Source organism: Gadus chalcogrammus, chromosome 4, assembly GCF_026213295.1.
Source record: "Gadus chalcogrammus isolate NIFS_2021 chromosome 4, NIFS_Gcha_1.0, whole genome shotgun sequence".
Taxonomy (NCBI): Eukaryota; Metazoa; Chordata; class Actinopteri; order Gadiformes; family Gadidae; genus Gadus; species Gadus chalcogrammus.
The window spans coordinates 463,757-479,199 of NC_079415.1; the positions used below are offsets into that span (position 1 = coordinate 463,757).

At 50.7% G+C, this 15,443-nt stretch overlaps 1 protein-coding gene across 2 annotated transcripts in view; it reads right to left on the reverse strand.

Annotated features, from left to right (window-relative positions):
• Window positions 1-15,008, reverse strand: part of LOC130381242 (tyrosine-protein phosphatase non-receptor type 12-like) — a 38,055-nt gene extending 23,047 nt beyond the window's left edge. The window contains exons 1-7 of one of the 2 annotated variants that reach the window (XM_056588728.1): window positions 14,757-15,008; window positions 14,493-14,638; window positions 2,921-3,029; window positions 1,901-1,977; window positions 1,271-1,366; window positions 670-708; window positions 274-345 (exon numbers count right to left, since the gene is read on the reverse strand). In XM_056588728.1, coding sequence (XP_056444703.1) covers window positions 274-345; window positions 670-708; window positions 1,271-1,366; window positions 1,901-1,977; window positions 2,921-3,029; window positions 14,493-14,591 — 492 coding nt within the window. In that variant the 5' untranslated portion in view covers window positions 14,592-14,638; window positions 14,757-15,008. Of the gene's footprint in view, window positions 1-273; window positions 346-669; window positions 709-1,270; window positions 1,367-1,900; window positions 1,978-2,735; window positions 2,748-2,920; window positions 3,030-14,492; window positions 14,639-14,756 lie in introns of those variants that run through there. The other variant, XM_056588729.1, reaches the window with a different exon arrangement.
• Window positions 15,009-15,443: the final 435 nt, after the last annotated feature.

A 15,443-nucleotide genomic window follows, 5' to 3' on the forward strand; every position in this document is an offset into this window, starting at 1 on the left:
AGAGAGACACACACAGAGAGAGAGAGAAAGACACAGAGAGAGAGAGAGACAGAGACAGAGACAGAGACAGAGAGAGAGAGAGAGAATATTACTATGTTTTTAAATTTGTCTTTGTTGATGTCTTTGTTTCATCTGCAACGAACTTCAAGGAACATCTTATAACTATTAAAAAAAACAGAATTACAGGCAAACTTATGAAGTAGTGAGACTCAAGAAATGTGCTAGATGAGTAACACACACACACACACACACACACACACACACTCTACTTACACACGAGATTCTGAAGGGCCCGAAAGACATCGGCTCCTCCCCCAGCATCGGAAAATACCGTTCACACTTTTTCTGCGCAGGAAGAAGGGAGAAAAAGGTGTTACAATCTGGCCCGCAGTAAAACACCAAAACATGAAAAGCACACTGAATCACCTCCCATCTTCCATCACAACACGCAAGGCGCTCACATCACTGGAGTGACACAAACAACTCTGAATAAATGGGTTGGTCTTTAACTGTTTAGAGCAACGAGGACACAGAGCTCTGAGCAGGAAATCAATGAACACTGATCAATGGCTTTGGCAAATGCTTTCAACAACATGCATTATATTACACGAGCACGCACGCACGCACACACACACACACACACACAGCATTTAAAAGGCACGGCCTTACCCTGCCCATCTCAAACTCTCTGCATGCCATCACAATAACCTGAGGAAACAAACAAACGCAGAAGGATAATTAATGCATAAATTACAGCACAAATTAAACCACATCCATCAGAGAAACGACCTTGCATGACCACCGCATCCATTACATCATCAATAAATAATAATAATCAATAAATCAAACAATAAATAATGATAATCATCCATTATTCATACATCCGTTTACTTACATAGCCCTTCTCAAACAGTTTAACCAGCCTCAAAGGGATTCAGAAATCACCGCTAAATCCACAAGAAAAGTACCCTGGCTATTTCAGCACCAGAGGCGTGATCAACCGGCCTCGTTCAACTGACTCTGTACGCCATTGGCTGCTTGCCGTCGCTTCCCTGTCTTCAACGTGTTAAACCAGCCAATAGCGCGCCAAGGGGGGTAGCCAGCTTGGTGATTGGCTCCCGCAAAAACGTATCGGAAGCGGAAAGAAATGTGCTGCTCTCCTCCAGACCCTGCTGCAGGGCGGACTCGGACCGCCGGGAGAACGGGCGGGGGGGCTTCTCTTCTACAAGAGAAGCATAAACCCTTCAAACCCCATCGCCCCCCCCCTCACCGCAACGTTGTACTCCCAGTTCATCCTCCAGAAGTCCATGACCGTGTTGGGGAGGGGTCCCTGTGTGGCGATGTAGGCCTCAGGCCCATCCATACCCTGAGAGGAAGAGGAGGAGGAGGAGGAGGGGGAGGAGGAGGAGGAGAGGGAGGAGGAGGAGGAGGAGAGGGGGGAGGTAGAGGGAGGAGGAGGAGGAGGAGGAGGAGAGGGGGGAGGTAGAGGGAGGAGGAGGAGGAGGAGGAGGAGAGGGGGGAGGTAGAGGGAGGAGGAGGAGGAGGAGGAGGAGGAGGAGGAGGAGGAGGAGGAGGAGGAGGAGGAGGAGGAGGGGGGAGGAGGAGGGGGAGGAGGAGGAGGAGGAGGAGGAGGAGGAGAGAGGAGGAGGAGGAGGAGGGATGAACATTGAATAAGAGATAATACTTCTACTTAAACTTGAAAATTGGCAAATTAAGTGTTGTATTATGTGTTAAATTAATTAATACTGAAATCATTGCAGTTCATTTTTTCACTGCGTAAGATGATGATGAATTCATGCAAGACAATGAAATTGTTGAAATGTACATAATAATTATACGTAGTAGAACAATGAGAACTAAACCATGCATCAGGATGGACCTGTCATCCAACAGCTTTTACCTTAATAAAGTTGGCATTGATGTAATCTGTGTCCTGATTGGTTGTTTTTAACGTCACCTTCACCCTGGTGTGATCAACTGGAAGAGAAGTGTGGGGGGGAAATGAAAATAATAATCAATTGGAGTGGACAGAATACATTACACACAATACTTTAATGTACTCATTCGTTTGATCATGTCGTCATCAGTGTCTGTTACTATTGCAGCTTTAGTTGCTACGGTATTTATCACCAGAGGGGGGGGGGGGGGGAGGTGAGTGATTGGTTAGATGAGGATGGATCGGGGGGGGGGGGGGGGAGGGTGCGGGTTCATAGAGTTTAATGGAACACACAAAGATTATTTGTGTGTGTGTGGCGGTATGAACATCTGGCGCAGATGGATGGCGTTCCTGGGCTTTATGCGAGGCTCATTCAACAGGAGGCAGAGGGACAGAGGCAGGGCTGAAGGCAGAGGGAGATTATCACACGGAGAGAACGAGAGAGAGACCCTGTGAGTGGGTGGGGGTGCATCTGCATGCAAATGAGTGAGTGAGTAAGCAAAAACCGGGGCAGGATGTCTCTGTGAATGAGTGATTGACCGGACCTCCACGTCAGTATATGTTTGTGAATGAGTCAGAGAACGAGAAGCTACCGTGCCGTATGTTTGTGTGAGTAAAAGAGTAATGAGTGAGTGAGTGACTTGACCTAGGGGCAGGATGTCCTTGTGAATGAGTGACTTGACCTATAGGGCAGGATGACCTTGTGAATGAGTGATTTGACCCCCATGCTCGGATGTCCTTGTGAATGAGTGAATGACCTACATGGAAGGATGTCCTTGTGAACGAGTGAATGACCTACATGGCAGGATGTCCTTGTGAACGAGTGAATGACCTACATGGCAGGATGTCCTTGTGAACGAGTGAATGACCTACATGGCAGGATGTCCTTGTGAATGAGTGAATGACCTACATGGCAGGATGTCCTTGTGAATGAGTGAATGACCTACATGGCAGGATGTCCTTGTGAACGAGTGAATGACCTACATGGAAGGATGTCCTTGTATCGGTTCTTCTTGACGTTCTCCTCCTTCTCTCCTACGTTGGTGGGGTAGATCTTCTCCGTACGGTACTTGGTGGACAGCCGGCGAAGCCTCTGGGAAACCAGGGAGGGAAGGGTTATTCATCCTGTCACCTTCCTCACAGTAGGATTCATCCTGTCACCTTCCTCACAGTAGGATTCATCCTGTCACCTTCCTCACAGTAGGATTCATCCTGTCACCTTCCTCACAGTAGGATTCATCCTGTCACCTTCCTAACAGTAGGATTCATCCTGCCACCTTCCTCACAGTAGGATTCATCCTGTCACCTTCCTCACAGTAGGATTCATCCTGTCACCTTCCTAACAGTAGGATACATCCTGTCACCTTCTTAACAGTAGGATTCATCCTGTCACCTTCCTAACAGTAGGATTCATCCTGTCACCTTCCTAACAGTAGGATTCATCCTGTCACTGTGAGCCTGCTGTCACCTTCCCAACACCCACGGTGTCAGATCAACGTACAATATATATAAACAGAGTCGTGACACACACACACACACACAAAAACAATAACAGATGTGTGTTTATGGAGGTTGTAAAGAGAATCATCTGTGAGGACGAAGCCCAGACCCACACGCACACAGCGGACGCGTGCTGAGCTGGTAGCCGGAGCAGGCAGTAATGAAGACACACTGGCAGGGTAATTACAGCCCGCGTCGCCCGGCGGCCATCTTGGTTCTAATTGCTAGCTGGGTGGGTGGGGGTTGAGGTGGGGGTGGAGGTGGGGGTGGGGGGGAACCGGATGCGAAAATAACGCATTGAGAAGATATTTGTCTGCATTTCAAGTCGCAGTGATTTGTTGTCCTGGAGAGCTCCAGTTGTTCTTTGTTTGACTAGTGTCAAACAAAGAGGTGTTTGACACTAGTCAAACAGTGTCTCCCAACTAGGTACTCTCTCCCCCTCCCCCCAACACACACACATTACAGGAAAACAAGACACTGAGTCTTGCATCATCCTAAATCACAACACGATCAACCGTCGGAACAGATTTATTTTTGCGGGATTCAAATCCTCCTTCCCACTCCCGCTCCTCAGGGCAGCGTGGGCGGAGCCCCAGGAGGCAACCAGCAGAGGGGCTGACGGAGGCCCAGGAGGCAACCAGCAGAGGGGCTGAAGGAGGCCCAGGGCAAGGCACCAGCAGAGGGGCTGACGGAGGCTCAGGGCAAGGCACCAGCAGAGGGGCTGAAGGAGGCTCAGGGCAAGGCACCAGCAGAGGGGCTGAAGGAGGCCCAGGGCAAGGCACCAGCAGAGGGGCTGACGGAGGCCCAGGAGGCAACCAGCAGAGGGGCTGAAGGAGGCCCAGGGCAAGGCACCAGCAGAGGGGCTGAAGGAGGCCCAGGGCAAGGCACCAGCAGAGGGGCTGACGGAGGCTCAGGGCAAGGCACCAGCAGAGGGGCTGACGGAGGCCCAGGGCAAGGCACCAGCAGAGGGGCTGACGGAGGCTCAGGGCAAGGCACCAGCAGAGCGACCTCCTACTGCACGCTGACACGGCCTCTACGTCTTCTGCGTCTCTGCTGCTTTCTCTCTCAGAGGAGGAGGAGGAGGAAGAGGAGGGAGGGAGTCGAGGCTTCATCACAGCTTGTTCTGCCCATCCCTCCTCCACCAACACCTCACAGCCTCAGAGAAACGCTGCGTGGGCGTCCAGACTTCTGGTGGCCTGAGGTTCTTCAACTCCCTCCTGAGTTCACACACGAGAGAGCGAGAGCGAGAGAACCATACAGACAGAGACGCCCCTGATAGTAGCACGTGAGGTCCTTAGCAGCGGTCGATAACATTAAGAATCAGGAGATGTAAAGATGGTCCACCAAGACACACACACACACACACACACACACACACACACACACACACACACACACACACACACACACACACACACACACACACACACACACACACACACACACACACACACACACACACACACACACACACACACGCCTCCTTCTCTCAAACAGAAGAGCTGGGTCTGTGACTCTTCTTGTGTCCAGACGCTAATGTCGGCACGGATGCCTTTGGTTGTGATGCCCGTTTGATTCTCCGTCCTTAAGTAATGTGAGCTGCAGGGACCGCTGAACGTGGTACTGCTCAACTCTTATTGGCTGGAGTTCATAAGGCCGCTCTACGGCCAATCAAGCAACGTGATTGGTCGATGATGGATTCCGCTGTCTCGCATATGCTAATGAATTCCATTAAGTCCCTTTTTATTTTTTCTCTTTTGTAAAGGACAGTGCCAGTCTGGATGGTTAAGCTACCGTAACCTTCGCTTAGCGGTCGCTTGGTCGATAGGGTAAGACTGGCTACGGACGTAAACTATCACAATCATGCGTGGGTCTTCGGGAGCTGAGGCACCAGAGGTCTCCCGGTGTTGTCGACAACCCGCTGATCTGAGACCAGACTGGTTTGCAGAATGGTGCCTTTGAGAGAATGTTCAGCGTCCGAGGGTGGGAATGCTTGGTCCAGCGGACGACCACCCTGTCCTCTCTCTGTTCTTCTTTTAAATCTGTCTCTACGTCCCACAGACAGAAGCTGCTTCTAATTACCGTAACATCCTGTTACGTAAAACACACACACACACACTGGTGGATGTAGTGTAAATGAAGTAACGGGGAGGGAGGGAGGGAGGGAGGGGGAGAAAGAGAGCAAGACGGAGGGGAGGGGGGGGGGGGGGGAAGAGAGAGAGAGAGAGAGAGAGAGAGAGAGAGAGAGAGAGAGAGAGAGAGAGAGAGAGGAGAGAGAGAGAGAGAGAGAGAGAGAGAGAGAGAGAGAGAGAGAGAGAGAGAGAGAGAGAGAGAGAGAGAGAGAGAGAGAGCAGTTGAAGCCTTTGCTATTTTCGAGTCCCAGTAACTGAGTTAATGGTTCCCTTTATCCCCCCGCGCGTGTGTATATACACACACACACACACACACACACACACACACACACACACACACACACACACACACACACACACACACACACACACACACACACACACACACACACACACACACACTTCTGGCTACCGTCTGTTGTTAATCGGAAGCGGATGAGTGGGAGGGAGGAGTGAGAGGGGGAAGAGGAGAGGGGAGAGGAGAGGGGAGAGAGGAGAGGGAGGATAAGGGAGGAGAGGGAGGAGAAGGGAGGAGAGGGAGGAGAGGGAGGAGAGGGGAGGGGAGAGAGGAGAGGGAGGATAAGGGAGGAGAGGGAGGAGAGGGGAGGAGAAGGAGAGCGGGGAGAGAGCCACCGTGTGACGGAGACAGACCGATATAAGAGGAACATGCGGGGGAAACAGTTCCTCGCTGGCCCCTGAACCAGAACCGATTCTTAGCTCCAGACGCTGGATTGCGAAACAGGTGACAGACCAGAGAGGACCATTTCTTAAGAGGGCAGCTCTTTCTCTTCCTGAACACCATGAGCCACCATCAGAGCCAGGTCTTTTGGGGGGGGGGGGCCCGTGGTGAGGCCCCCAGCGGGCCCCGGCCACAGCGAGGCTCCCTGCCCGCTGGCAGAGACAAGGCCCTCCCTCTGGGTCACCAACTGGCTCCGCCGGGAGCTCTCCCAGTCCAATACCAGCTGAACCCCTGGATGGACGTCCTCATTGTGGGGGGGGCAGTGGGCTGAACCCCTGGATGGACGTCCTCATAGTGGGGGGGACAGTGGGCTGAACCACTGGATGGACGTCCTCATAGTGGGGGGGACAGTGGGCTGAACCCCTGGATGGACGTCCTCATAGTGGGGGGGGCAGTGGGCTGAACCACTGGATGGACGTCCTCATAGTGGGGGGGGGCAGTGGGCTGAACCCCTGGATGGACGTCCTCATAGTGGGGGGGGCAGTGGGCTGAACCACTGGATGGACGTCCTCATAGTGGGGGGGGACAGGGGGCTGAACCCCTGGATGGACGTCCTCATAGTGGGGGGGGCAGTGGGCTGAACCACTATAGTGGGGGGGGGCAGGGGGCTGAACCACTGGATGGACGTCCTCTTCATAGTGGGGGGGGGGCCAGGGGGCTGAACCACTATCTATACACTTTGTTCTTCATCGTTTATAGTGCTTCATTATTTAACGTGTAATCCCCGTGGATATCCATCTCTGTCTCTCTCGCTCCTATCTCCCCTGATCCACGTCACTCCCCTTCTTCCTGATGCACGGTTCAGAGAGTTCTAACGGTTTAAAAGACTTTTAACGCATTATGATCGACGCGCAAAGTCGGACGACTGCGTGTGTGTAAAGCCGGCAGCAAAAGGTCATGAACCCATGCCAGGGCGACAACGGCAGAGGATTCCATAGTCGATGAAAGTGTTCTTTATTCTGAGAGTCAATGAACAAGTTAGTTTACAAATGTCTTAAAAGGGGACACGCCCCGCACAAGTTACCGACCAAAGTGAGGACTTAGATATGCTTGCTTTTTCTGACAAGCAGCGAGTCTTTATTGTATGATAGATATTTGAAACACAAAAGTATTACACAATAAACGGGAGATGTATTTGATAAATTAGTTCAACGATTATTAGATTATCCTAATTTGGTCTAATAAATGTCCTCCCGCTCGACTTGTTGATAACCAGACTAATCAAACTACATGATAGGGTCTCTGCTGTTCTTCCTGCTGTCACTCTGGTTTCGTTATTCTTCTCCCTCCCCCATCACCCCCCCCTCTCTCCCCTCTCTCCCCCCTCCTCCTTTGCATCCGCCCCTCATAAAGACTTGCTCGCTTTGCGTCACAGGAAGTGGGTGGAAAAGTTGTGTGTCTCGTCGCTGGCCAGTTTCCTGTGAACGCTCAATTTCCACCAACATGCGCACGCACGCGCGCACACATACACACACACAGGGCGTCGCCCTCCAGAAAAGCCCAGTGCCTAAACAGACCCCCGCAGGGCATAAACCGAGACAGCTGAGTCACACACACACACACACACACACACACACACACACACACACACACACGGCCCAACCGAGTGTGCGATGGCACAGAGCTCAGTGCCAAGAGGAAAGGGGGAAGAAAATGAATCCAAAATAAAACCCAGAGAAACGAAGTGGGCCGAGATCTGCAGAGCGAGAGCAGGACTGAAGTAAAGAGGAAGAGAAGACAACAGAAGGACGGGGGGGGGGTTGGTTGTCAGCAGCTTAGCCCACTTTCCTCCTGGGTGAAGAAGCATAATGCCGTGTTCCTCAGATGAATTATTCACACAGTTCCCACACACCCATTTATGGGCATCCTGCAGGGTATTTATTGTTTCTGCGTTGGTCAACATATTAACCGCCAGGACATTCTCGTTCACGGTACCGCCTCCGATTCACCTGCACCTCGGCCACGCCCCCTCACACGGAGCAGGGAACGTTGTGATTGGCAGAGGAAATCCTCTTGAAGTCTGGATGTCAAATCAGAAAGATGCACACACACAGTCACCTTACAGAGAGCGCACACACACACACACACACACACACACAGGCAGACGGTAAAATAGGTCACCTCTGACAAAGCTCTTTGAATAATCCATCTGCTCTGGATCCGAGCGACACGGGGGGAACTAGCACTGCAGAACAACCCCTCTCTGCCACCCCCTCTCTCGGTCCACTACGGCCACAGACGGTCCTGAACCAGAGAACACGGTGAAGAGGAAGCCTTGGTGCGCCTGTCGGCCACGGATCAGTCTCCAGAACATTCCATTCCTCTGGTACTCGCGCCACGAAGCACGCAGAGAAGGATGAATGAAAACGGGAATCAAAGCATCGGCCTACTTTATAAACAGAACCACAGACGACCTCTGATACATCAAATCATCAGTGCTATTCAACACACGGTATCATAACATTCACAGAATTAAACCTGATATTAAATGTATTTGCGTTTATAATCGCATTCAATAGTAAAATACTACCTAGCCCACACACACACACACACACACACACTGTGACCCCAGTGACCCCACCTCAAAGGCTCTTTGATCCGATGAAGGTTCACCCCAACAGGAAGTGACATCATGGCGCCTGAGAATGGGTAGCCGTGAGTCAGGTGGAAGTGTGTGTGTGTCACACTCGGCCCCTCCGTGTGCTCAGAAAAGCGTAACACAATGTACGATACCCCGCAACGGAGAATAGGGGGGGGGGCGCACCAAACACACACTTTTTGTCAATGTAGGTCAGTGGCACAGAATGATAGTGGTTGGTGTGTATGTATATGTGTGTCCCTAACTCTGTCCTTTCCTTCATCCTCCAAACCAAACATGCGTCTTGTCTAAACCAGTGTGGAGAAAGCGGTTGATGACCGTTGAAAGCTCATTGACCTTAGTGCGGTGAATATTAAACTCTCCAAGTGAACTACTCTAAAGTGCACTCTACTCTAGACCGTCACCAACTACCGGGCGTCAATCTCTGTCTTTTGGAAATGATGTCTGCCCGTTGACTCAAACTCTGGACAAAGGACTGGTGGTGAAAAAGAAGGGTGTGTGTGTGTGTGTGTGTGTGTGTGAATGAGTGAGAGTGTGTGTGAGTGAGAGTGTGTTTGTGTGTGTGACTGAGAGTGTGTATGTGTGTGTGAGTGAGAGTGTGTGTGTAGGGGCAGCAGGAAGCAACTGGAGTTAAAAAACGGCCAACCGATCACAGCCACCTGGTCGCTTCCTGTTGCACTCTATGAGGACACCAAAACAACACTCAGAACCCCCCCCCCCCCCCCCACACACACACACACACACACACACACACACACACACACACACACACACACACACACACACACACACACACACACACACACACACACACACACACACACACACACACACACACACACACACACACCAGGATGAAGCACTTGGCATGCCCACTGTAGGACCACTCATTACCCTGCCTATCCCACTGCTGAACTTTGACCTCCGGTTGTGTGAAGCTCACCCAGGAACCGAACAAGCGAGACAACAACACCGTCCTCAACGTCTGCGTCCAATATTATAACCGGAGAAATGAGATTTGGGTATTTTTGCACCTTCGGTGACCGAGTAGTTTCCTTCTGTCCCTTCACCTGAAACAGACATGAGGAATGAACAGGGGTTGGATGTGCTCCAACACACACACACACACACACACGCACGCACGCACACACACACACGCACACGCACACAACGGTGTTGCTCACAGAATGTCAATATGATAATGCCCAGCATTAGTACACGAGTCTTCTATGCTAGCACCCACAAGTAGCCGTTGAGACACCGTGCACTAGTGTATGTGTGCGTTTGCCACATAAATGGTGAGGGAGGCCTTGCTCCTTTCAATCACACGACAGCGCATGCACACACACACACACACACACACACACACACACACACACACACACACACACACACACACACACACACACACACACACACACACACACACACACACACACACACACACACACACACACACACACACACACACTTCAGGATGAAGCACTTGGCATGCCCACTGTAGGACCACTCATTACCCTGCCTATCCCACTGCTGAACTTTGACCTCCGGTTGTGTGAAGCTCACCCAGGAACCGAACAAGCGAGACAACAACACCGTCCTCAACGTCTGCGTCCAATATTATAACCGGAGAAATGAGATTTGGGTATTTTTGCACCTTCGGTGACCGAGTAGTTTCCTTCTGTCCCTTCACCTGAAACAGACATGAGGAATGAACAGGGGTTGGATCTGCTCCAACACACACACACACACACACGCACGCACGCACACACACACACGCACACGCACACAACGGTGTTGCTCACAGAATGTCAATATGATAATGCCCAGCATTAGTACACGAGTCTTCTATGCTAGCACCCACAAGTAGCCGTTGAGACACCGTGCACTAGTGCATGTGTGCGTTTGCTACATAAATGGTGAGGGAGGCCTTGCTCCTTTCAATCACACGACAGCGCATGCACACACACACACACACACACACACACACACACACACACACACACACACACACACACACACACACACACACACACACACACACACACACACACACACACACACACACACACACACACCGGTTGATAGTGGAAATATTTTGACTACATTCCACACACGCTTTTATTGCATGTTCTTAATGTGTGTCTGGACACGTGATGGAATATGTGTGGGTCAGTGGAACAGGAGTGTCTCTGTGTGCTTGTGTTCTCACCCTTCTAAGAACCGCCTTGAATAATTCCCTGGTCAAGGTGTGGCAGACACACGCACACGCACAGTCTAAAATCTGTCTAGACAACTCCATGTCCACCAGAGTGTGCGCGCGTGCGTGTGTGTGCGAGTCCTGAATAAATGCGGGAATGAGTATGTGCCCTTGCCTCCGTCAAATAAAAAACAAAACAAAATGATAGAGGAACCAGGTATACACTATAAGGTGTGTGCGTGTGTGTCCCTCCATCAGAATATGAATGTAAATGTTATTGACCTGCACCTAATTAGCATGCAGTGACTTCCCCTGTAGTTCAGACTTAAAGGCATTAACACATCAGGAGCCCCCGGCCTCCGACAGACCAACCATGTCCCCTCCCTCTGGCACAGCACCAGAAAATGTCAGAGTCCAAAGCGGAGACCTGTGTTGATCTAGTGAATGACATATGATCATTGTGTGGCCGGCACAAATCGCTGTGTTGGGGTAGCAGCCAAGGTGCACATGAGCTTCGTGAGGCCGCCCTCGAGACACAATTACTGTTGTTGTTGATTTTGTGATGGATATAAATTTGATAGTTTGTCAGGCTGGAGCCCCACCCGCAGGGGGGGGAAACCCAACAGGGTATAAAACAATCCACCGAGGCACACCGCACAGCCCGATGAACTGGTTCTTAACCAGCCCATAACACCGCTGGTGGTTCTTGTCACGCGTAAACATAGTGGGTAGAGAAACACGTCATCGGTGTCTTGAACACCAGGCAAACCGAGAGTATGCCAAAACACTTCAGCAACATCCACCTCAAACCTTGACATGATATCTCCTAGCCCTCATAAGGCCATGTCTGTCCTGCGCTCAGCACGGTAAGGTAGAAGGACTCCATCATCAGACTCCTCCAGACTCCACAGGGGAGAACCCCATCAGGCCCTGGATGTACTGGCTGACACTACGGTTAGTGAAACCACAGAGGGTCCCATCTGATGGGGGGTTTCTGGGCTCATAGCCGAGGCTGATCAAGTGGTACGAATGAGTCTCAGAGCGCCTTTGCCTCCGACAGCAGCTGGGTTGTGACGATGGCAGAAACAAAGCATATAATTTATGCCTCCTTCCCAGACATGGATACTGTAATTTGGTCTTTAAAATGCATCCTATGTATACAACAATACCCGCCGAAGGGTTTACATTGCATGTGTACGTGTGTGGGTGTGCGAGGCCAGCCACAGAGCACCCTGACGATGTGTTGAGCATTATTCAGGCCTTGGGATTCGTGCTAGCGACAAGCTAAAATAGACACATTCTAATTCTGGCTCTCTGGTTTTTATCCTCTTAGGCAAAAGGCCAGCCTTTCAATTCAAGTTGGCCAAAAAAGCGTTTGTCACTGCTGAATAATTAAGACCCTAAGAGTTCCCTAGATGCACTACAGAGAATCTCAGCACCAAGGATGCAATCCTCCCTCAAAGAAAGGATCTTAGGGTGGACTTCAAAACATCCAATATCCCGCCGTCGGCCGTTGTTTACACAGAAATGTTGGTCCATCTCCTGAGTTGGTGGATGGTTGTCAGAGTACCGGGGGGTTACAGTAGTCCCTGGACTATGATATCCACGTATCATGCTCCGGTTTCTCGACTGCCACTGACTGGGAAGGTGGTCTCTGGTTTCTCTGATGGAGCTGTGAAACGGTCAGAAATAGCCAGCAGCCAAATAGCCTGCCAGCCAGTACATGTTGCCAGTAGACTTGGACGATCCCAGGTGTGACTGTGTTGCATGTCTCCAATAAGTCCTGTTAACATGTTAACCTCTTGATTATCCCTCAGACTCCATGTTTGGAAATGATCGAGGAGGGGTGCATTACATACACGTACATCCACCTTTTCTTAAGACTGAAAACCCCATTATTAACCCCATATTTGATAAAAACACACCTGTGCTTTATGAGCCAACAGCAGAACACTATTGTGTGTCCTTGTCCAGCATATACTTCCTCAATAGCACTTTGGACGTCCAGAATTTGCGCAACAGCCCTTAACACAGAAACAATCCTATTACAGTCCACAATAGCAGAAAAGCTACTATACCCTTGTAAGAGGACACAGAATCATTGCCTGTGTTGTTTCACTACCGAACAGTGCCGAGGCGATGACAACGGCTCTCTGGCCATTGCAGTCGACAGCACCAGGTTATGAAATTGGCGGAGAAAGAATGTTGCAAGCTTGAGCAAGCTGCCTGCATGCAGAAGGAGGGGTGGTATGTGTGCTCTGAATCTAAGCTACTAGATTAGAAACAATAACGTTGTGTTGTTTGTCAAATGCAATCAACATTTCAACATGCACTCTTAAAAAATAACACGAATTACAATCAAATGCATGAGAACAACACACAACAGAAACCCCAACGTTGCATTAAATCTTGACTATGTACATTTTCTCGTTAGCAGCCTCTTGTGGTTTGAGTCGGAGCCACGGTTATAGCTTTTTCATTATCAGAGGACAGTTACTGTCGTCTTTCCCACGGTGTGGGGGGCAGAAGTGGACCAGAATAAAACGATTTAGAGAACCCCCCCCCCCCCCCCTGTATGGAGTGACTCGTGGATGGGCGAGTTGTATCCTTGAGACTTCGCATTCAGATATGTTCTGATGGGAGTGAACAGCTGCAGTAGAACATAAACACAGGTTTCAAATCAAATCAACAGTCCACGCTCGCCCGGCGGAGCCATGGTGGGAGCAGCAGCTAGCGCTATAGCATCCGGTTAGCACAACATCTGCTCTGCCTGGACAGATGACAATACCTGCACGCCCGAAACGCACCACAGGGCCACACCACAGGGAGGGTGCATTACCAGACCGGCCCCATCGTCTCCTTGTTGGACATGAAGGCCATGTTTTCGGTCAAATCAGAGTCAACTGAGTGGTAACCGGAGCTAGGGGGAGACGTGCAGTGTATCCCCGACGTGGGGCGATGGCGAGAAACGGAAACCACATACACACGTCAAATAACGTCCCTGTAAACATTTAAATACGAGGTGTCGTGGTCGTATGGGAGGTTAACCAGCAGCGGGTCTGTGGGCAGGAGCAGACAATGCTAGGCCGCACTGGGAGCCTGGGAGTGGGAGTGAGAGGGAGAGGGGAATGTGGTGCAGCTGACTCGGCCCGGAGCTGGCCCGCGGAGCCTGTATCAGGTTGAAGGGGTCGGGTGGGGGACCCAGGGAGGACAGACCGGACTGGGGGTCCCGGACCGGGTCCGGCTAGTGTGAGGAAAACAGAGAAACGAACCGCGGACCACTGAGGGCTTTGGAGAGAAGTGTGGAGCATGCATGGAGACGGAAGCCAGAGAAAGGAGGAGGGAGGGCTCCAGGGGGGTTAGGAAGCAGAAAGTCTGAGACCCACCATGAAGTCACTGCCGAAGTTGTCCTCTCCCCGCTCGTCCCCTTCTCTCATGGCGGTGACCCCCTCGATAAACTTTCTCAGGATGCAGGCTTGGTCCATCCTTCCCCCCGTGTGTGTCGCCCGCTACGCGTCCGGCGCTCCTCTCGCTAAACCGCCCCGGCGTGGAAGGGGGGAGCGGGCATAAAAAAGGGGAACGGTGGTCAAAATAAATAAATAAATACATAAGCTTCAGGAGTCCTCGCAAAGTATCATCGTTTTTAACACCTCTTAAAGCACCATGGTCTTTATTCTGCTTCTTCTTCTTGTTCTGTGTTGCTCTCAGGTTGCTTTAATCCCCAGGAAAGAAACGCGTGCTGTTCCGAAAAGTTACCCGACGTGGTCGGTGCGTTTGGTAGGATGTAAATAATTGGTTATATCGCGGGTGGGATCAGAAAAAAATGTAAAACCATGGTCTAGTCTGGTCTACCCCTCCCTGTCTCCCTGTTGCCACATTCACACACTGTTTCTCCGCTACTGGAGAACATCCGGAGAGGGCTGAAAGCCGCTGAGCGCCCGACCGGCCCCTTTGTCGGTGCACCGCACCCTGATTGGCCAACCACCCACCACAAATTAGCTCCTGAATGGTTTATTTGGAACTCACTCCGTAGATAATCGTATCTGATTGGCGGTGATGCAAGTCTGTAATTTGATCGCAGTTCTTTCATTGGTGAGATTCCCAACCTTGTACAGTAGTCTCCTCTGTATCAATTAATCAATGAATTATATTGTGACGAAGTTGTTAGAATTTGCAAGATTAATATAGATTTGAATGTGTATTGATCTGGTAATACTTAATATGTTTGGCACGACCTAGTAGTCATTCAGGAATGTTAACGTACACGTTGTAGCATTGACCTATAAAGTCATTTAAAATATGAAAATATGTTCTGTGTGCATGTGTGTGTGTAAGAG